General features: G+C 34.6%; 3 protein-coding genes across 5 annotated transcripts; 2 read left to right on the top strand and 1 right to left on the bottom strand.

The window, feature by feature from the left end:
• The first annotated feature begins 651 nt into the window (after window positions 1-651).
• LOC123225321 (LEAF RUST 10 DISEASE-RESISTANCE LOCUS RECEPTOR-LIKE PROTEIN KINASE-like 2.7) lies at window positions 652-2,411 on the top strand. Its single transcript, XM_044649254.1, has 2 exons — window positions 652-1,850; window positions 2,210-2,411. Exons 1-2 carry the CDS (start codon window positions 1,067-1,069, stop codon window positions 2,227-2,229), a joined length of 804 nt encoding a protein of 267 aa, XP_044505189.1. The 5' UTR covers window positions 652-1,066; the 3' UTR covers window positions 2,230-2,411.
• A 1,745-nt stretch (window positions 2,412-4,156) lies between these two features.
• LOC123225322 lies at window positions 4,157-9,710 on the top strand. Of its 3 annotated transcripts, none has more exons than XM_044649255.1 (3): window positions 4,157-4,567; window positions 4,985-5,196; window positions 9,376-9,710. In XM_044649255.1, exons 1-3 carry the CDS (start codon window positions 4,286-4,288, stop codon window positions 9,440-9,442), a joined length of 561 nt encoding a protein of 186 aa, XP_044505190.1. In that variant the 5' UTR covers window positions 4,157-4,285; the 3' UTR covers window positions 9,443-9,710. The 3 variants fall into 3 exon arrangements, with proteins under 3 accessions (XP_044505190.1, XP_044505191.1, XP_044505192.1); XM_044649256.1 differs by lacking the exon at window positions 9,376-9,710 and adding an exon at window positions 8,742-8,790; XM_044649257.1 differs by lacking the exon at window positions 9,376-9,710 and adding an exon at window positions 6,194-6,227.
• Window positions 9,711-10,983: 1,273 nt separating this feature from the next.
• On the bottom strand, window positions 10,984-13,866 carry LOC123225312 (LEAF RUST 10 DISEASE-RESISTANCE LOCUS RECEPTOR-LIKE PROTEIN KINASE-like 2.1). The gene is made up of 3 exons (XM_044649246.1): window positions 12,871-13,866; window positions 12,458-12,493; window positions 10,984-12,195 (listed from the first exon to the last, which is right to left on the bottom strand). The coding sequence occupies exons 1-3, from the start codon at window positions 13,736-13,738 to the stop codon at window positions 11,084-11,086; spliced, it is 2,016 nt and encodes a 671-aa protein (XP_044505181.1). The 5' UTR covers window positions 13,739-13,866; the 3' UTR covers window positions 10,984-11,083.
• Window positions 13,867-21,458: the final 7,592 nt, after the last annotated feature.

The following is a 21,458-nucleotide window of genomic DNA, read 5'->3' as shown; positions in this document are numbered from 1 at the left end:
AGAGACAAGGAGAAAGGAAGACTAGGGTACAATTGAAATTTTTTAAAAGTTTATATGGCAAAAAGATAGAGTTATGCAATCTTAGATTTAAAGGGAAAAATTAATTTTTAAATTTAAAAAATATGAATTATAGTTAAAAATAAAAATTTGAAACTTAAAAATAACTTTAGAATATGAGTTTAAATAATAATTTTATTTGATAGTAATAATAAAATTTAATAAATAAATAAATATTTAAAATTTTGATAATTTATAAATAGTAAATTGAGTTTGTATTAAACCTCGGTGGAAAATAGTCATTTAACCTATTTTATTAAGGTGTCTGATGATAAATATTAAAACGAAAAGAGATAGTGAATGGTGATTACGTTGCAGTAGCCTTACCGGAGATTAATGTAGGGGTGACGAGATGGGGTAATCGATGGGGACAGGGGAAGTGCTGCTGATGAAGTGTGAGCACAAGACGACAACGGAAAAGGATGATTTTTTTCTAGTGGGATAGAGACAAAGATTCTCATCATCCCTGTAACGAAGATAAGGCAAGGAGGCATGATATTTGGCCCTTCCCTACCCATTGCCATCTGTAGACTGTTCATTTGCAGATGTGTAGACTGAAAATCTGGTCGGCGACTTATTAGTCGACATTTCGTCAATGCCAGTCAATGGTAATCTTTCTATGGTTTGTTAAAACGAAGTCCTAAGTCAACTAAACAGCCAAAATCAAATTGTATGGCTTTCATTTAACTCAAGACTTCTCTTGTATGATCTAAATCAAGTGGATTCAACTAAAACATGAACCGGTAGGACCTTAGTGAAGTAGACTAATCACCCCTGGATGACACCAGCTGGGACCAATAAGAAAGCCACAAGTCTTTGTTTGCTGCAATCTGAAAATCTGTAGTATGATTTTCAGGTCAACTACAGAAAGTTTTTCAGTCTTCTTGTCATATATTTTTTTCCCTCAATCTCTATTTGCGATGTCCATACCTTCTTTTGCCTCCACATTTACGGGTAAAATAGCCTGATTAAATCTAACCTGCAGGTTCAACTATTCTTCATATTTGTTATGGCCCTAATGAGCTTCCGGCATTTCCTGTGGTCGCCTCTTGTTCCTCTTATATATTTCACAGTCGTGATTCCTGTTAAGATTCAGTCATTAAGGTACGGAGATTGTAATATTCCAATAAGATGTGGGAATCTTACAGCCGGTTATCCATTCTGGGGAGTTGACCGCCCGAGTGGTTGTGGCCATCCTGACCTGCAGATCTTTTGTGAGAACGATAAGCCTATAATGAAGATGAATGACTTATTTTACCTTGTTTTGAACGTGGATGAAAAAGCCCGTATTCTCAGGATTGCAAGAGATGATTACTTGGGTGGAATCTGTTCACCTCGATTTATTAACACCACCCTCAACCCGGCGCTATTTAAGTATACGAATGAGTATCAGATGCTTACTCTACTTTATGCTTGCCCCAATTCGACTTCTCTTTCAGGACATTTCACTTGCTCTTTCACTGGTACCAACAAGAAGGATGGCTATATAGACATAGGAGGTAAAGGTCCTGAGGCATGTGATGCTGGCGTAAATGTTCCCTTTCCTAGATCGTTAATTCTGCCAGCAACGGAGAATCGGTCAGTTTTGGAACAAGCCTTCCGAGACGGATTTCAGGTGAAATGGAATGTAAATATCACGTTTTGTGAGAAATGCATCGAATCTCAGGGATATTGTAGTCACGATGATTATTTCGATGAAGCAATTTGTTTCTGCCGAAATGGACAATTTAGCCGGTCTGAAGCATGCAACATCTCGCTGTCCAACCAAGGCTCAAGTGAGTCTCCAGCTCCGGGTATGCACCTCTCTTTTGTAGGTAGAAATTAAAGATCTATATGGCACTGAGTCAATCCAAGCATGTAGGTGAGGGGTCCAATATACAAAACTTAGGATTTTTTTTTTTTTTTATGGCCATTATACAATATGGATGGATTGGATGCTTGGAACCCTTTGCGATCCCATTGATGATGTTGGTGGGAAAAAGATGTAATATGATGTACTAACCTTAAAATCATCTTTGAAAATGTCTGACTCACTGCTTGATTGGCTTTTTTCAGATTTATGTGATCCTTTGCATGTAAATCATGTTGATTTTAGTGTTCTTTAGTGTCCATGATTCCAAAGCTGGTATTAAAGAAGAAATAAGCTTTTCAGGTGCCAACGGTAGGTTTTGATCCCTCAATAATTGTTTTGCTGCTGGTCCTCCTAAGCTCCACGATCCAGAGGTCTATTTTAAAAGTTCTGCTGTTTAATTTCTGGGTCATATTCTGATTGAAGTATATTTTTCTTCTAACTGGAATTAGTTGATCAGAAAAATACGTGCAGCGAAGATCCATCCAGGTCTTTATTCTTTCTTCTTTCCTCTTCTGCTTGAGCTCATTAATTTTTTTTTAATTCTAATGATGCACAGAAAGTGTGATAGAAAATATTGGGATAATAATTAAAATAGGCAAAATTTTTTTCGCTTATACCTTTTTAGGCAAACGCATAGTAGTTTTATTTTTATAAGCACATTTTTTTATAATTCTAAAAATACCCTTCCAGCCCTGTATACGTAGGCGCTGGAAGGAAAACTTGAGTGCGTGAGTACGTACGGAGTGCGTGCGGTGCGGTGCTCGTAGTGCGTGCGGTGCGTGAGCAGTGCGTGCACTCTGATTAATATATATAAACAAAGTGTGAGGGTATGCGCGCAGTGCGTGCAGTGCGCGCACCCTTTCTTTTATATATATATATATATATATATTAAATAATATAAAAAATATAATAAATACATATATATATTAAATATTATAATATTTAATATAATATATAAAAATAATAATAATAATAATTTTTAAATATATATTATATTATTATATATTATATATATAATATTATAATATAATAAATATATATAATAATATAATATTATATATATATAAAAAAATATATGCACAGTGCGCACTGCATACGCACTATGCACTGTGTGCACCGCGCGCACCACGCACTCCGCACGTACTCACGCACTCCGCATGTACTCACGCACTCCGCGCTCACTCCGCACGCACCCACGCACTCCGCGCGCACTTTTTGCTACTGCTTGTTTTTTTTGCATTTGGTTCTGATTCCTTCTGGCCTTCACAGTCATGTAAAACCGATCCTTGCCACGTGCACGCCCGAACTGTAAATTAGTTCCCAACATACTTCCTCTCCGGACTTCTTCGGCTCTCCAGAAAACGGAGGAAAGTACAACAACAATAATATATTACAATATCTCACCCTTTTTCGATATTCTCCTACAAATCTTTCGTTTTACTCGAGTAAAAATACAAACTCTATCAAATCAACGAGATTCAAAACTACAAAAGAAACAAATTATTAAAAAAAACTCCAAATCTTATCTAATTTTCCAGCGATTTCTCACACTTCCTCAGGAAAAAAAGAAATAGAAATCTTAAATTCGATTTTAATCCAGGAAACCAATAATCTAATTCCAATCTCAATCTAGAAATAAAAACGACGACATCTCACAGTCAAACAATGAGGTCGATGAAGAGGAAAAAAATAAAGAAGAAATTGAGAGAGAGAATTTGAATTGGATGAATGCAGGGAGAATGAGATATGTGTGAAGAAACAATTGTGGGAGGGATGAGGAAGACTGAACGAGACTGTATTTTTAAAGCAAATTATTTTAATTATTATTAAACAGCTTACTATAATTAATAATTAATAATTAATAATAATTTGCTTAATAATAATTAAGATTATTTGCTTTAAAAATACAGTCTCGTTCAGTCTTTCTCATCCCTCCAACAATTGTTTCTTCGCACATATCTCATTCTCCCTGCATTCATCCAATTCAAATTCTCTCTCTCAATTTCTTCTTTATTTTTTTCCTCTTCATCGACCTCATTGTTTGACTGTGAGATGTCGTCGTTTTTATTTCTAGATTGAGATTGGAATTAGATTATTGGTTTCCTGGATTAAAATCGAATTTAAGATTTCTATTTCTTTTTTTCCTGAGGAAGTGTGAGAAATCGCTGGAAAATTAGATAAGATTTGGAATTTTTTTTAATAATTTGTTTCTTTTGTAGTTTTGAATCTCGTTGATTTGATAGAGTTTGTATTTTTACTCGAGTAAAACAAAAGATTTGTAGGAGAATATCGAAAAAGGGTGAGATATTGTAATATATTATTGTTGTTGTACTTTCCTCCGTTTTCTGGAGAGCCGAAGAAGTCCGGAGAGGAAGTATGTTGGGAACTAATTTACAGTTCGGGCGTGTACGTGGCGAGGATCGGTTTTACATGACTGTGAAGGCCAGAAGGAATCAGAACCAAATGCAGAAAAAACAAGCAGCAGCAAAAAGTGGCGAAAATGAGAGTGTATCACCGGAAAACACCAAAGACTGTGTCGTGAAGCCTTCAATTTCAAGTGACGTTTCAGTACCTGAACCATCTGTAGTCTCTGTTAGTAACCTTGATAGATTCTTGAAATTCACCACGCCTTCCGTACCGGCTCAATATTTATCTAAGGTTGATTTCAATTTAATTTAATTTTTAAGTTGATGGTTCCTTTATTTTTATGTTAATTTAATTGCTGAGAAAATGCAGTAAAGGTAGGGATAAATTATTTGATGAATTGTTTCCTCAATCTATATGCATAGAAGAATTTGAATCAGCTGAATTGTGATTTTCTTTATATGCAGACATTAAAATTGTCAAAACTCTGGTTAGCCTGGCATTATGTGATTATTTGGCTTAACTAATAAGAATTTATAGTTATACAGAGATATGTATTGTGGGTAGTCGTAAGCAGGTAAGCCTACAGTTTTTATTCTTATGGTTTTTTCCTCGTATCCCTGTGTTTTGTCAACTAGTTTTATAGTTTTTGGTTTTCTATCTTTATAGTTTCTGGATTTTTAGTAAATTGTGTTTGTTGTGTTTGTGTAGACCGCAGTGAGAAGTTGGAGAACTTGCGGTGAAGAGTTTCAGCCTTACTTCACATTGGGTGATCTGTGGGAGTCCTTTAAGGAATGGAGTGTCTATGGGGCTGGAGTGCCTCTGGTACTTGATCAGAGTGATTCTGTTATTCAATACTATGTCCCTTATCTGTCAGGAATCCAATTGTACGGTGAATCTACTCAGTCAGCCACTATGTCAAGGTATTAGTCTTATCTTATGTTTGTTTGTACATATGTCGGCCGATATGGACTTCAGCTATATGAATATATTTTGTTTGAGCTTCAGCTGCAACTATGGTTGGATATCCTTTTTTGATATTTCCTGTGATTATATGTGTTTGTTCATTGATCTTCATAATATGGGCAATGGAAGTATAGTTATGATTAGGTTTTCTGAACCTTTAATCATGATTGGTAATGTCTTAATTCTTGTACTTCATCACCTGTGTCGTCTCTCTCGCTTTTTTAAAATACCATTTTTCCTGCTTGTTATTTGTCCTGCTCTAGTGCTTGTGTTGTAGAAGAATTATATTGGTTTGCATATTTTACTTGTTCTCCTAAGTGATGACTTGATCCATTTTTTAAATTGTTTTCGTTGAAATATTGCATTGTGCTCGTTGTTTAAAGGATAGATGTACTTTTATAATATATTATTCTATTTTGCATGCTGCTGCTATTCTTCCAGCTGCCAGTTGTTTAGTCGTGTATGTTGAATATATTAATTATATTTTAATTTCCAATCAGTCAAAATAGCTGAATGTGTTATTAATTTAATCAGTTTCCACATGTTGCCTAGTTTAGGAAACCTTTTTTCCATTTACTCATCTTTCACAAAGTGCAGCTGTCTGATTTGTAGCTTACATGAACTTGAATGCTACATCTTTTGTTTTGTGTTTATCCAGTCCTTGATTTACCCGTTAACTTTCGAGTTACTTCTTCATGCAATCACTAACAACTTAGTGTCCCCAATTTTCTGTTTGAAGAAAAATGCTTAATAGATTTGTTCAGTTTCTACCTGAAGGTTGAGAAGTGACAAAAATCTATTTTATTACATGTAATGGTGCGAAGTTTTGCAAATTTATATTCTGGTTAAAAGGTATAAGAAACTGAAGAAATTCAAAACTGTTAATATGGCTATTGGCATTACTTTTAGAAGCTTTCCAATGCCGAAAGACATAGTCTGCCTTTTCTTCAATAGGTCAGATAAATCAGAATGATTTTACTTATGTTGAATAACTCCAAAGCGGTGCGTGAAATCGTAAAAGGGTGCATCAACTCTAAAGGGGTGCGTGAAATCGTAAAAAGGTACGTCATTCTCTTAAGGGGTGCGTGCATACATAAAGAGGTGTGTGAAATCTTAAAAAGATGTGTTAGCTTCTAAAAAGGGTGCGTGAAAGGGTGCGCAATAACCTAAAAGGGTGCAACAACGCTGAAGGAAGGCGTGAAAAGGTGGGGTGCGACATTTTGAAAGGGTACGTCATAACCTGAGGGGTGCGTGAAAGGGTGCGGCAACGCTGAAGGGGTGTGTCACTTTGAAAGGGTGCATCATAACCTAAAAGAATGTCTGGAAGCAAGTGGCAACGCTGAAAGGGTGCAGCAATGTTGAAGGGGTGCGTAAAAGAATGCATCACTTTGAAAGGGTGCGTCATAACCTGAAGTGGTGCATGAAAGGATGCGACAATGTTGAAGGGGTGCATGAAAGGGTGTGACAATGCTAAAGGGGTACATAAAAGGGTGCGACAACGCTGAAGGAGTATGTCAAAATGTGCGACAATGCTAAAGGGGTGCGTGTTTTTTAGAAAGAGTGTATTTTTCCAAAAGGATGCGAAAATATACGAAAGTATAAAGGGCTGTGTGAAAATGTGAAGGGGTGCGTAAAACTATGAAAGGGTGTGTAAAAATATGAAGGGGTACATAAAAATGTGAAGGGGTGCACGAAACTCTAAAGGGGTGCATGAAAATACAAATGGGTATGTAAAAATACAAACGGGTGCATGAAAATAGAAGTTCATAAAAATACAAACGAGGGAACATAAAAATACAAACGGTTGCGTAAAAATACAAAACGAGTGCATGAAAATACAAAACATGTGTGTGAAAATATAAAATATAAAAGAGGTGCGTAGAATATAAAAAGGGTGTATGAGAATATAAAAAATATATAATATATATAAATATATATTATATTATATTATATTATATATTATTATTATTATTATTACGCACCCTTTCACATTTTCACGTATCCCTTCACAATTTCAAGCACCCATTTACAATTTCAGGTACCCCTTCATAGTTTCATGCACCCCTTTATACTTTCATGCACCCTTCCAGTGTTGTCGCATCCCTTCAGCGTTACCGCACCCTTTCATGCATCCCTTTAGTGTTGTCGCACCCTTTTATGCACAACTTTAGTCTTGCCGCACCCTTTTAGCGTTGTCGCACCCTTTCAGGCACCCCTTTCAGAAGCTAACGCACCCTTTTAAGATTTCATGCACCCTTTAGAGAATGATACACCCTTTTACAATTTCACGCACCCCTTTACATTTTTGCACATTTTTGCACCCGTTCAAAAGAACGCACCATTTTATGTTCATCATTTTGTAAATGTATAAAGATATATAAATATCAATTATTACATCCTAAATTAATTTATTTTTCATCTGTAAATTTTATTCATTACAGAAAAATTAAGCTTAATCTGTATACTTTGAAATATAAAAGCTTAGTTTGTGAAAACTATTATAAATGAAAAGAAATAGAATGAAAGGTATTTTTGAAATGAAAAATACCATTTGCTTGAAAAGGTAAAAATTGATAAATCTTGCCGAAAAAGGTTTAGACAAAAAATTCAGTACCTATTTTAATTAATTTCCCCTTTGAAAATCTTATTTATCCACATATAAGTGGTTAAAATTAATTAAATATATTAGTCATATCATTTTCTTCCCTAAACCCTAAAACTAATAATTTCCTCTAACCTAAGTTTTTCAAAAACAACATTTTCCCACTAAGGTTTCCAATTTTTCAAATTCAATTTTTTTGACAACGAAAAAACTTCTCCGGTGATCTCTAAGCAACGTCTCTTCCTCTCTGATAAGTCCTCCTTCCAACCGCCCTCCTTTTGACATTGTGCGGCTTTGTCATCGTCAAAAAACGAAGACCTCATCTTCATCAGAGAGGAAGAGACGTTGTCATAGGTGGATAAATGAGATTTTTAAAGTTAAGGGGGGAAAACTTGATAAAACAACGTATTTTGGATGGTTTGGCCTTGAATCAAAGCTAAGAAAGAAAATTCAACTAAAGCGATGGAAAGACTTTGGAATATTTGCACTGTGTTCAAAGTCTTTGTTTTGATGTGCTAAATTTCTTAGTCCATGTCCTCTTATGACTTGGAAAATAGCAATAGCCATTGACTTAGTCAGAGAAACACTGTCAGAGATGGATGATTGGAAGAAATTTCTTAATCCAGTTTTCTTAGACTTTCCTTCAGAGAGAAACGGGTTGGGGCAGGTGTTTACAGAAAATTTAAACTCACTAACAATTAAAAGCATAAGGACTTTAGATAATCAACTAAAAAAACTGGAAGACATGAAATCTAAAAATTACTACAGTTTTTATCACAAGAAGCTGTTGTTTTAGCAGAACATTTGGAATGCAAGATTTCCCTTAATCTGAATTCTACGTACAGACAAAAATACAACATTTATGAGTAGAATCACACAAAAATCTCACTTTTTATGCAGGAATCTAGGGGTAATAATGGAGAAGCATTTATGAATGAGGTGGCTAATATAAGCAGAACATCCCATGTCAATATAATCACTCTTTTAGGATTTCGTTATGAGAGAAATAAAAGAGTTCTGATTTATGAATTCATGCTTAACCCGTCTTTAGATAAGTTCATATATGATCAAGAATCTTCAAGCTTGAACCTAAAATTAGAATGGAAGACAAAGTTTCAGATTGCAGTTGGAATTGCAAGAGGACTAGAGTATGTACACAGAGGTTGTAGCATCAGAATTATGCATTTTGACATAAAGCCTCACAACATTCTTTTGACTGAGCCTTTGGCCCAAAGATATCAAATTTTGGACTTGCTAAACAATCCAAAAAAAAAGGAAAGTATCTTGTTACTGTTGGAAACAAGAGGAACTATTGGGTATATTGTCCCGGAAGTACATAGTGTAAACTTTGGAGGAGTCTCACAAATATGATGTACATACTTATGGAATGATGATTCTTGAAATAATAGGAGGAAAAAAGAATATTGATGATGCAACATCTCACACCGCTGAAATATATTCTCCACATTGGTTATTCAAGCATCTTGGTTCAGGCGAAGAACAGTGCCTTAATCTTCTTGGGTTGTCACTACAGAGGAACAAGAGATGGCGAAGAAGATGATCTTTGTGAGCTTGTGGTGCATTCAAACTTTTCCATCTGACAGACCATCCATGACTAAGGTTGTGGAAATGCTGGCAGGTAGCCTAGAAAACTTGCAAGCTCCACCGAAACCTCCAACGTTTTCTGCAACTATGTCACCATCCAAGCATAGTCCCCTGCAACATCACCAATGTAAACTTGAATCACAGGAAGAAGCCAACAGTGAGCCGAGCTACATGTGAAATACACTTAAGTTTGTATAACAATTATCTGTCGAACATTACAGACATTCTGATCCAGAATACAAACAATTCTAGCATATAATCTAATTATAGATCAAACGCTAACCATCTTTGCAAATCACCGGCCAAACAATTATACACTGTGTGTGTAAAGTGTACTCATTTTTCAAAGATTTAGATACCAGCACTTGAAAGTGTCCGTAAATCACATTTTTTTCAATCAGAGCACAAAAATCTCGAACCAAACTTTTGGATTTTGTTTTGTTGTGAGCAAGTTAGTTAATGTGGTATCTTAGGATACAGTAATAGTTTAGTTTTTTCAATAAAAAAATCTAAGTTTGGTTATTTAATATAATACTATCTGAATTTTTAATCCCCAAAATTCAAGGAAACATATTAAACCCAAGAAGTTCAACCAATTTTTATGAAATCTAAGGGGAATTAATTATAATGCTTTAAAAAATTTATTCAGGAGGAATACCAACAAGATATGTGGATATTTAATATAAACGAATTAATTTTAATTATAACAACTAAATTTAAAGTTATATCATATGTAATTTTTTCTTATCGAATAATTTTAATCCATCTTTTTATTTTTGTCTTTTCTTTGTGCCAAAGTTATAATTAAAATTTAAATTTGTGTAAAATATTTTTCTTAAATTGTGATTACTGTAAACCTTTTGTTTTTAACAAAATTAGAGTTGTCAATTTTCAACATAATCTGTTAAATTTAATATAACACTACACAAAAAATATCGGATTAAGATTGAGTTTTTTATACGAAATTTATTTCAGATCAACCTGACAAAACTTGAAATTAAATCAAAAAATATTAGGGTTCACACAAAAGTAATCCGATATAACTCAAATCAACATTAATGTTTTATATTACTTTAATAAATTATATATAGATTTATTTTTATATAATTATAATTACTCATATTATTGTTTATTTTTAATTAAATTTTTATTTTATTATTAAATAGTAAGAATTTGATTTGGTTAGTCAGATTATTAAACTGTTTTAAAACTCTTAGTATGTAAATTTTTAAAATATTTGTCAATAAAATAAAATATTATATTATGTGTTTTATTAAGAATAAGTTGATATAATTTGGTGAAGAAATTAAAATGATTAAAATACTTTAGAAAATGAAAATAATAAATAATTTTGAGTCAAATTAAACAGGTATATAGTTAAGTTATAGTTAAAAAATTTCAATACGATTTTAATTCAAATCAAATTACAGTTGAAAGTCTTTAAAACAAAATCTGAACTGACACGATGTAAACACAATCTGATATCACAAATTGTTAGGTGTAAACAAAATTCCTCCTTTTTTTTTTTTAGCTCTTCTTAAAAAACTAAATATGATATTAGCATTAAAAGAAAACAACTGTCGTTGTCCAAACGTACAGATCAAGGCACATCTTCTGTTTTCAAAATTTAATACATTTCACTCACATTCTGAAGCAAGCTGTGCTGACGAAGATGCCAGCAAAGAAAGTTTGGGGGATCTTGGTGGGGACGACCAATAAGGTTTTGGTGGAATTTGTAAATTTTCTGGCCTACCTTCCAACATCTCCACAACTTTGGTCATTGATGGTCTATCAGATGGATTGGTTTGAATGCACCACAAGCTCACCAGTATCATCTTTCTTGCTGTCTGTTTTTCCTCTTCAGTGACAATGCCTGGAAGTCCAAAATCGTTACCCAGTTCAAGAAGGTTATAAATTGAATCTGGAAAATATATTTCACTTGTGTGTGATACCCTGAAACCAATATTCTTTCTTGCTCCAACTACTTCTAAAATCATCATTCCATAACTGTAGACATCAGATTTGTAAGATACTCCTTCAAAGGTTCTATAGAACATTTCTGGTGCAATATATTCTACTGTTCCTCTTGTGTTTAACATTGACATGATACTGTTTTTCTGGTTGGATTGTTTAGCCAGCCCAAAATCAGAAATTTTTGGACAAAAGTCCTCATCTAAAATAATGTTGTGAGGTTTTATATCAAAATGCACAATTCTTATATCACAACCTCTGTGCAAGTATTCTAGTCCTCTGGCAATGCCAATTGCGATTTGATATAGTGTTTTCCACTCCAAATTGCAATTTGTAGTCGAAGATTCTCCATCACATATAAACTTATTTAAAGATCCATTGCACATGAATTCATAGATTAAAGCTCTTTTATTCCTCTCAAAGCAAAAACCCAGAAGACTTACTATATTTACATGGGATGTTCTACTCATGCTAGCCACCTCGTTGATGAACTCCTCTCCATTGCCCTTAGATTTCTTCAAGATCTTCACTGCCACAAGACGACCATCGGGCAGTTTTCCTTTGTAAACATTACCATAGCCTCCTTGACCAAGTTTCTCGCTGAATGATTTTGTAATATTTCTAACATCAGAAAATTTATATCTTTGTGGAGCATGCGATCCGCAATTTCTAATAATGGCCTCCGTGCTTTGATCATCTTCTGTTATCTTCTTCCACAATAGCCCCAGGCCAACCATTGAGAGGATAATTATAATCCCCACGACACTAGCTATAATTCCTGTAATTCATAATAGGGTGTGAAGCCAGTAATGTGTTAAAAATTGAACAAATCTGAATTACTCTCTTAGCAATTATCATTTCATAAGTAAATTTTGTAAGTGGAAAAATACACCAAGATCAACATATAATTACCTACTGCAATTCTCCATGGTTTGTTGAAGAATGATTAAAGATGGAGCAAAAAATTGCTCAGATTTTATCTATATCATTAACTTAAAAAAAATAAAGTTAAATAGATTTTCTACGCAATGAAATATCACCTGCTTTAAGAGATTTTGCTTTCGTTTCCCCTCCACCTGCCAAGAGATCCGGAAATATCAGTGATCTTGAACAGAATTCAAGTAAATTTGTATAAAATTCTTTACCATTGACTATTTATAAATTCTTTAATAAAGATAATCTGAACTTTTGTTCATACTTGGCCCCAATCTGTACCTCAATGGAACGAAAATATACTTAGTAAGGAAAAGTAATTAAATATGGCCAATAGGCTGCCAGCAATAACAAACCAATGCCTAATGACTAGAAAAACTAAGAGTTGGTATGAAATCAATGGGCCTAAAACAAGAGCCAGAGGATTTTGGTAACACTTCCAGCGAGAAAAAGAGAACTTTGAGGATAGACGTTTACTGAAAAGAAGATGCAGAAGTAATGAAAAAGAAATCGGATGTACCTTTAGAGGGACAATGCGCTGGATAAGACTTATCGGGACAATGGCAAGTGAAACTGCCAGTATCAGAGTCATATCCACACAGCCCACCTGAACCTTGACATTGGTCACACAAGCTATCATTTGTGAACCATTGCAACCCAAAACCCTCCCTAAGAGCTTCCATCAGATTCACCGAAGTTGGATTTCTCTCCATGGTCGTAAATGCTGTTTGTCCCACCGGAATCGTAACGTTGGTATCACAACTGCTGAGGTAACTACAAATGGCTTCAGCCATGCTACTATTGACTCTATCGCTGCCCCATATGGAAAAGTAATTATAGGTGTTTTTATCTGCCGAGCTGCAGTTAAACTGAAAGGGAAGCAGCTCGGCCGAAATATCTTCCAACAGAGCAGGGCAACGATAGTACAGCGTTATGTTTTCTGCATCAGAAGTATAATTAAAGAGGCTGAAATCTATAGAACCGTCTACAAGCTTTGAGGGACAAATGTTATCCCGGTAATCTTCCCTAGCAACAGTGAGAGTTCGAGAAGCGTAATTGACTTCGAACACTCTGTAGTTTATCTTCAAGATGGTAACCGCCGCAAACTCGCCAGGGCAGTCCAATTCATAACCCGGGTGCCCGCAATACTCTGGCCTACTCGCTCCCCAGAAGGGGTATGAAACATTCTCCAAGTTTGCACAGCGAAAAGGGGCGCTGCAATTTTCATATTTCGCATTAGTGGCTGACACAGATGCTGGAACATGGACTATGATGAAGATTATGGTGATGATGAATAGGCAGAAGCTTGGAGAGAGATGTAAAACCATTTTGCAGAGAGACAGAGAGAGGGAGAGACGTGGAAGTAGTCTAATGGTATAATTTGTCATGCATTTCACATCTTCCCGTCATAGAAAGCTACTTGAAGGATTTTTTACCAAGTAAGGCCTGATGGGAAGCTCCTGTTTGGAAAATTGGGGTGCCGGTCCAGGCCAGTTTAGGTGGCGCAGGAAATTAAATATTTGAAATAGGCCAAAAGACTTTCCCCCGAAGCTTACTTCATTGTAAAAATAATACTACCTAACTTTATAAAGGGAAATTAATTAAAATAGGCAGCCGGTTTGTCACGTTAACTTTTTTAGGCAACAATTCTTACTTTTTACTTTTTTAAACAAATTATATTTTTTATTCCAAAAATACTCCTCATTTAATTTCTTAGCGTTTACCGTAACTTTTCACCGATTAATTACTTACATTTTAGACGATACGCATTAAGATTAAGTTTTATATAATGAATAAAATCTACAGATGAAAAACAAACTAATTTTTTATAAATTAATTGATTCTTATATACTTTTATACCGTTACAAAATGAAAACAGTGTATTTTCTCCGAGCAAGTGCTTGAAGGGGTGCGACAATTTGGAAAAGGGTGCAGGAAGGGGTGTGCAAAAATTTGGAAAGGGGTAAGGGAATTTGGAAAAGGGTACGGGAAGGTGTGTAGGTGCGAGAATGGGTGCGAAAATTTGGAAAAGAGTGTGGGAATGGGTGTGAAAATTCAGAAAGGGGTGCGGGTGCGGGAGAAACATATCTCCTGCACCCCTTTATAATATATATTATAAAGGGGTGCGGGAGGTGTCTATAAAAGCTCCCGCACCTCTTTTATAATTCTCGCACCCCTTACCAAATTCCCGCATCCATTCCCTCATCCGTACACCTTCCCGCACCCTTTTCCAAATTTTCGCACCCGCACCCCTTACCAAATTCCCGCACCCGTACCCCTTCCCACACCCATTTCCAAATTCCCGCACTCGTATCCCCTCCCGCACCCATGCCTGCACCCGTCACACCCCTTACCAAATTCTCGCACCCCTTCACGCACCTGCACTGTTTTGATAAAAATGCACCATTTTTTACACAATGCACCATTTTAAGAAAGCACTGGCAAAAAACGCATCGTTTTTAGAAAAGGCACCGTTTTTGAGACAATGCACTGTTTTTGAGACAACACACCGTTTTGAAAAAATGCATTGTCTGAAATGTAAGCAATTAATTGACGAAAAGCTACGTAAACGCTGAGAAATTAAAAGAAGGGTATTTTTGAAATGAAAAATATAATTTGCTAAAAAGGTAAAAAGTAAAAATTGCCATCAAAAAACGCTTACGTGTGAAACCGGTTGCCTATTTTAATTAATTTCCCCTTTATAAAATTCAAATATCTACTTATTATCGGTTAAAGATTTCTTGTTAGTTATAACAGTAAAAATGCTATTTAACCAGAAATATTAAAAAATAAAATAAAATTTTATTATTTTTTCTCATCTTAATTTTAAAAACTAGTAATTTCCTTTCAAGTTTAGTTTTAAAAACTAACATTTTCCTCCTCCTTCAAGAATTTTATTATTTTACCAATGACAGCCACCCCTTTCAAATTTTAGCATATTATAATTACACCCCCACAAAATGCATTATCACTTTCTGACGATTGTTCTTCTTAGCGCATTGTTAACCATCTTTTCGGCACCTTCTCCCTCCCCGGTGGACTGGTGGTATTTTTAGCACCAAAATCTAGCTTTTTCAATCGAAATAGAGTAAAAGATTCCCTTGCTCAATTTTGCAATGTCATTGACCTTCTCTTTCGGTGATCGACGATATCGCAATAAAAAAAGAAAAAGAAAGTCGTGACAAGAGGATGATGAGACAAGAGGATTCTATGGAGGATGTTTTGCTAGCAAAGACACAAAATTCACAAGGATTCAAAGACAAAAAGAACAACAACTAGCCTAAAAACAATGCAGACAATTACAAAAACAATGATGGAACTTATCCACCCTACCCGCACTACAAGAAGACTAATCAGCTATAATGGAAGTGTTGGTGAAGACCAGACGTTAAGTGTAGGAAATATGGTCAAATTGGGCATATATAGAGAATATGCAAATCACAAAAACATGAAGGGGAAACAAATGTTGTTGCTAAACAATATCAAAAGGATGTTAAACAATATTAGGAGTAACTGCTTGTTGTCGTATGTTTTGCAATAAACAGTAGCTCTAGTGACTCCCAACTAATTAATAGTGGTTGCACAAACCACATAACTGATGATTAGGAGCTATTTAAAGAGCTTGATAAAACTAAGACTTCTAAAGTTAAGATTAAAAATAGTGAATATATTCCAATTAAGGGCAAAAGAATTCTAGCTATAGAGAGTCTGAAAGGTTTGAAATACATTACTAATGTCTTATATGTATTTGACATTGACTAAAACTTGCTTATTGTTGGAAAATTACCTGAGAAGGGTTTCAAAATTAAATTTGAAGACAAACTGTGCATGTATTTAAGGTGAAAATGAGAGAAAAAAAGTTTCGCTTTGAATTTAATACAGGAGGAGCAGATAGCCTTCCCAAGCAACAATGCAAAATTATGTCACAGTAGACCTGGACATTACCATCATATGCCAAAAATTTAAAAAAAAAAAAAAATGGTGAAAGATATACCACTATTAGAGAAGAAGCAACATTTAGGGATTCTCCAAAACTTTGCAAAAAACATAGATGAAGTGTCAGTCAAAGGCACAAGACCAGTGTTGACATTTATGAAATGTGTAATTTTACTTTCTCTAAGCTTACAAATTTTAAGCTGACAAGGATCACAAATGGATTGAAGAAATGAAAAAAGAATCTAGAATGACATTTGGGAGTTGATGGAGGAGTTGACATACTTTGACCCGATGTCTTATTTTTTTATGAATGGAGGTGAAGCAAAATCAAATTGAAGTTAATTTTCAAAATGCCGAAATGATTATGAGATATATCAAGGCCAGAGTAACTTGTGGTGTAAAATATTTCTATTGTCAAAATTTTAAACTTCATGGTTATGCTGATAGTGACTATTGTTGTAAATCAAGCACCTTAGCTTATGAAGATACTCATATGTGAAGTTGTTATGTTGGGATGCCAATAAAGACTAAGTACCAAGTCTTTAGGAAGATCATTTATTTTTGAAATTTTAAATTATTAATTATGCTTTATATCATGAGATTATTTGGATTTCTATTCAGAATTTATGTATTTAAGAAAATGCTTTGAATCAAGAAATATGACCAATAATCTTACGCCCAACTTGTCTCTCTTAATGTTTTTTTCTTAGTTGTATTTGTTCTCCATGTAGTTTCAATCCAATATACTAACAAGTGATATCAGAGTTTAGCTAAGTAAATCCTACATTAACAAATATGAGAGAACTGTTAAGTATATATGAGTATCTTACATTGTTTAGGGATAACAAAAGATGATTAAATAATATATAAACTCTTAAATTGTCAACATGTGTTTTCAAAAGCAAAATTGTGATTGACTATTTGTCCAAATAAATAATATCTTAACAGTAGTCCAAGTTATTGGACTCTTTTACGGCTTCAGAAATATGAAGAAGATTAGAACATAAATTTTGTTTTTATGGTATAAAGGAGGCAAGGTCATCCCCGTCTATGTATGTGATCTAGTTAGTACTTGAGCATATACCTTTTATCTCTTTCTACCTTTTCTTCGTAATTTTCAATTTCCTTTTCTCTCGTTCCTTTATAAATATTAACTTCTTATTTTATAGTGTTACCTCAAATAGTCCGATATGAAAATTTCATCTTTCTGACATATTTAAAACATGGTATTTCTACCTTGCAGTCGCATTATTCTCACAAATGAGCTCCATATCTGGATGGCCGCAAGGATTGGGTTGATCTTGTCCCCAAAATGGTAACAGCCTTTGATATTCCTACATATAAACTTAGCGCAACGAAGAGAAGAAGGGAAAGGCAAGCCATTCTGATTGAACATGAAGATTCCACATTCCAAGAAACAGGACTATTAACGAATTGCGTTCATTGTGTTACACAGAGAAAGTTAAATCAAGGCCAAAGGACTGATTACACCACAGCCCCCCCCCTCAAAAAAAAAAGTATGGTGTTTTCCCAAGTTTCTCTCCCTTAACTTCAAAAAGGGAAACTAGCTTAAACCTTTTTCGGCAAGATTTTTCAATTTTTACCTTTTTAAGCAAATGATATTTTTCATTCCAAAAATACCCTTCATCCTTTTTTTTTCATTTACAACAGTTTTCATAGATTAAACTTTTATATTTCAGAGTATATGGATAAAGCATAATTTTTCTATAATGAATAAGATTTAAGGATGAAAAAAGATTAATTTAGGATGTAATAATTGATATTTATATACCTTTATACATTTACAAAATGATGAACATAAAATGGTGCGTTTTTTTGAACGGGTGCAAAAATGTACGAAAGTGTAAAGGGGTGTGTGAAAGTCTGAAGGGGTGCGTGAAAATATGAAGAGGGTGCGCTAACTCCGAAGTAGTGTGTGAAATCATAAAAAGGTGCATCAACTTTGAAGGGGTGCGTAAAATCATAAAAGGGTGCATCATTCTCTTAAGGGGTGCATGCATACATAAAGGGGTGTGTGAAATCTTAAAAAGGTGTGTCAGCTTCTAAAAAGGGTGCATCAACATTGAAGGAGTGCATGAAAGGGTGCGTAATAACCTGAAAGGGTGCAGCAACGCTGAAGAAGTGTGTGAAAGGGTAGGGTGCGACACTTTGAAAAGGTGAGTCATAACCTGAAGGGGTGTATGAAAGGGTGCGACAATGTTGAAGGGGCGTGTGAAAGGGTGCGTCATAACCTAAAGGGGTGCCTAGAAGGGTGCGACAACACTGAAAGGGTGCGTGAAATGGTGCATAAAAGGGTGCATAATAACCTGAAGGGTTGCGTGGAAGGGTGCAACAACGTTGAAGAGGCGCATAAAAAGGTGCAGCAACACTGAAGGGGTACGTTAAAGGGTGCGACAATGTTGAAGAGGTACGTCAAAGGGTGCGATAATGCTAAAAGGGTGCGTCAAAGGGTACGTGTTTTTTAGAAAGGGTGCATTTTTCCAAAAGGATGTGAAAATATGCAAAAGTATAAAAGGATGCATGAAAATGTGAAGGAATACGTAAAATTATGAAGGGGTGTGTAAAAATATGAAAGGGTACATAAAAATGTGAATGAGTGCGTGAAAATATAAAATATAAAATGGGTGCATAGAATATAAAAGGGGTACATAGATTATAAAAGGGGTGCGTGAGAATATAAAAAATATATATTATATTAATAATATAATATATAATATATATTATATTATATTATATATCATCATTATTATTATTATACACCTTTTTACATTTTCACATACCCCTTCACAATTTCACGTACTCATTTACAATTTCAGGTACCCTTTCATAGTTTCATGCACCTTTTTATACTTTCATGCACCCCTTCAGTATTGTCGCACCCTTTCATGCACCTCTTTCAGAAGCTAACGCAACCTTTTAAGATTTCATACACCCTTTAAGAGAATGAGACACCCTTTTACGATTTTGATGCACCCCTTCAGAGTTGATGCACCCTTTTATGATTTTATGCATCTCTTTACGATTTCACGCACCCTTGTACATTTTTACACATTTTTGCACTTGCTCGAAAAAACGCACCATTTTATGTTCATCATTTTGTAAATATATAAAAGTATATAAATATCAATAATTACATCCTAAATTAATTTATTTTTCATCTGTAAATCTTATTCATTACAGAAAAATTAAACTTAATTCATATACTTTGAAATATAAAAGTTTAATCTGTAAAAACTACTGTAAATGAAAAGAAATAGGATAAAAGGTATTTTTGGAATGAAAAATAGCATTTGCTTAAAAAGGTAAAAATTGATAAATCTTGCCAAAAAAGGTTTAGACGATAAATTAGGTGTCTATTTTAATTAATTTCCCCTTCAAAAATCTTATTTATCTACCTATAAGCGGTTAAAATTAATTGAATCTGTTAGTCATATCATTTTCCTCCCTAAACCCTAAAAACTAATAATTTCCCCTAACCTACGTTTTTCAAAAACAGCATTTTCCCCCTAAGGTTTCCAATTTTTCAGATTCAATTTTTTCGACAACGAAAAGACTTCTCTAGTGATCTCTAAGCAACGTCTCTTCCTCTTTGACGAGTACTCCTTCTGACATTGTGCGGCTTTGTCATCATCAGAGAAAGAAGACCTTGTCTTCATCAAAGAAGAAGACGAGTCCTCAGAGAGGAAGAGACGTTGTCATAGGTGGGTAAATGAGATTTTTAAAGTTAAGGGGAGAAAACTTGAGAGAACAACATATTTTGGATGGTTTGGCCCTGAATCAAAGCTAAGAAAGAAAATTCAAGTAAAGCGGTGGAAAGACTTTGGAATATTTGCACTGTGTTCAAAGTCTTTGTTTTGATGTGCTAAATTTCTTAGTCCATGTCCTCTTATGGCTTGGAAAATAGCAATACCATTGACTTAGTCAGAGAAACACCGTAAGAGATGGATGATTGGAAGAAATTTCTTAATCTAGTTTTCTTAGACTTTCCTTCAGAGAAATGGGTTGGGGCAGGTGTTTACAGAAAATTTAAACTCACTAACAATTGAATGCATAAGGACTTTAGATAATCAACTACAAAAACTGGAAGACATGAAATCTGAAAATTACTACAGTTTTTATCACATGAAGCTGTTGTTTTTACAGAACATTTGGAATGCAAGATTTCCCTTAATCTGAATTCTGCATACAGACAAAAATACAACATTTATGAGAAGAATCACACTAAAATCTCACCTTTTATGCAGGAATCTAGGGGTAATAATGGAGAAGCATTTATGAATGAGGTGGCTAATATAAGCAGAACATCCCATGTCAATATAATCACTCTTTTAGGATTTCGTTACGAGAGAAATAAAAGAGTTCTGATTTATGAATTCATGCTTAACCCGTCTTTAGATAAGTTTATATATGATCAAAAATCTTCAAGCTTGAACCTAAAGTTAGAATAGAAGACAGTTTCAGATTGCAGTTGGAATTGCAAGAGGACTAGAGTATGTACACAGAGGTTGTAGCATCAGAATCATGCATTTTGACATAAAGCCTCACAACATTGGTTTAAATGAAACTTTGGCCCAAAGATATCTAATTTTGGACTTGGTAAACAATCCAAAAAAAAAAGAATCTTGTTAATGTTAGAAACAAGAGGAACTATTGGGTATATTGTCCCGAAAGTACATAGTAGAACTTTGGAGGAGTCTCACAAATACGATGTATATACTTATGGAATGTTGATTCTTGAAATAGTAGGAGGAAAAAAGAATATTGATGATGCAACATCTCGCACCGTTGAAATATATTCTCCACATTGGTTATTCAAGCATCTTGTTTCAGGCGAAGAACAGTGCCTTAATCTTCTTGGGTTGTCACTGCAGAGGAACAAGAGATGGCAAAGAAGATGATCTTTGTGAGCTTGTGGTGCATTCAAACTTCTCCATATGACAGACCATCCATGACTAAGGTTGTGGAAATACTGGCAGGTAGCCTAGAAAACTTGCAAGTTCCACCGAAACCTTCAATGTTTTCTGCAACTATGTCACCATCTAAGCATATACACCTGCAACAACACCAACGTAAACTTGAATCACAGGAAGAAGTCAGCAGTGAGCCGAGCGACATGTGAAATATAACACATAAAAGTGTCCATAATGACCA

Source organism: Mangifera indica, chromosome 9 (assembly GCF_011075055.1).
Source record: "Mangifera indica cultivar Alphonso chromosome 9, CATAS_Mindica_2.1, whole genome shotgun sequence".
NCBI lineage: Eukaryota > Viridiplantae > Streptophyta > Magnoliopsida > Sapindales > Anacardiaceae > Mangifera > Mangifera indica.
The sequence above is the reverse complement of the archived record's forward strand: the minus strand, read 5'-3'. Positions and strand labels throughout refer to the sequence as shown.

Bases quoted from the DNA above. Each gene is read 5' to 3' on its own strand.
- LOC123225312 (XM_044649246.1), bottom strand. From the start codon at position 13,738: ATGACAAATTATACCATTAGACTACTTCCACGTCTCTCCCTCTCTCTG. The intron at 12,494-12,870 runs GTACATCCGATT...ATCTCTTGGCAG, and splicing joins AGCGCATTGTCCCTCTAAAG to GTGGAGGGGAAACGAAAGCA. The intron at 12,196-12,457 runs GTGATATTTCAT...TATGAATTACAG, and splicing joins AGCAAAATCTCTTAAAGCAG to GAATTATAGCTAGTGTCGTG.
- LOC123225322 (XM_044649255.1), top strand. From the start codon at position 4,286: ATGTTGGGAACTAATTTACAGTTCGGGCGTGTACGTGGCGAGGATCGG. The intron at 4,568-4,984 runs GTTGATTTCAAT...GTGTTTGTGTAG, and splicing joins CGGCTCAATATTTATCTAAG to ACCGCAGTGAGAAGTTGGAG. The intron at 5,197-9,375 runs GTATTAGTCTTA...TTGTCACTACAG, and splicing joins CAGTCAGCCACTATGTCAAG to AGGAACAAGAGATGGCGAAG.
- LOC123225321 (XM_044649254.1), top strand. From the start codon at position 1,067: ATGGCCCTAATGAGCTTCCGGCATTTCCTGTGGTCGCCTCTTGTTCCT. The intron at 1,851-2,209 runs GTATGCACCTCT...TAAGCTTTTCAG, and splicing joins AAGTGAGTCTCCAGCTCCGG to GTGCCAACGGTAGGTTTTGA.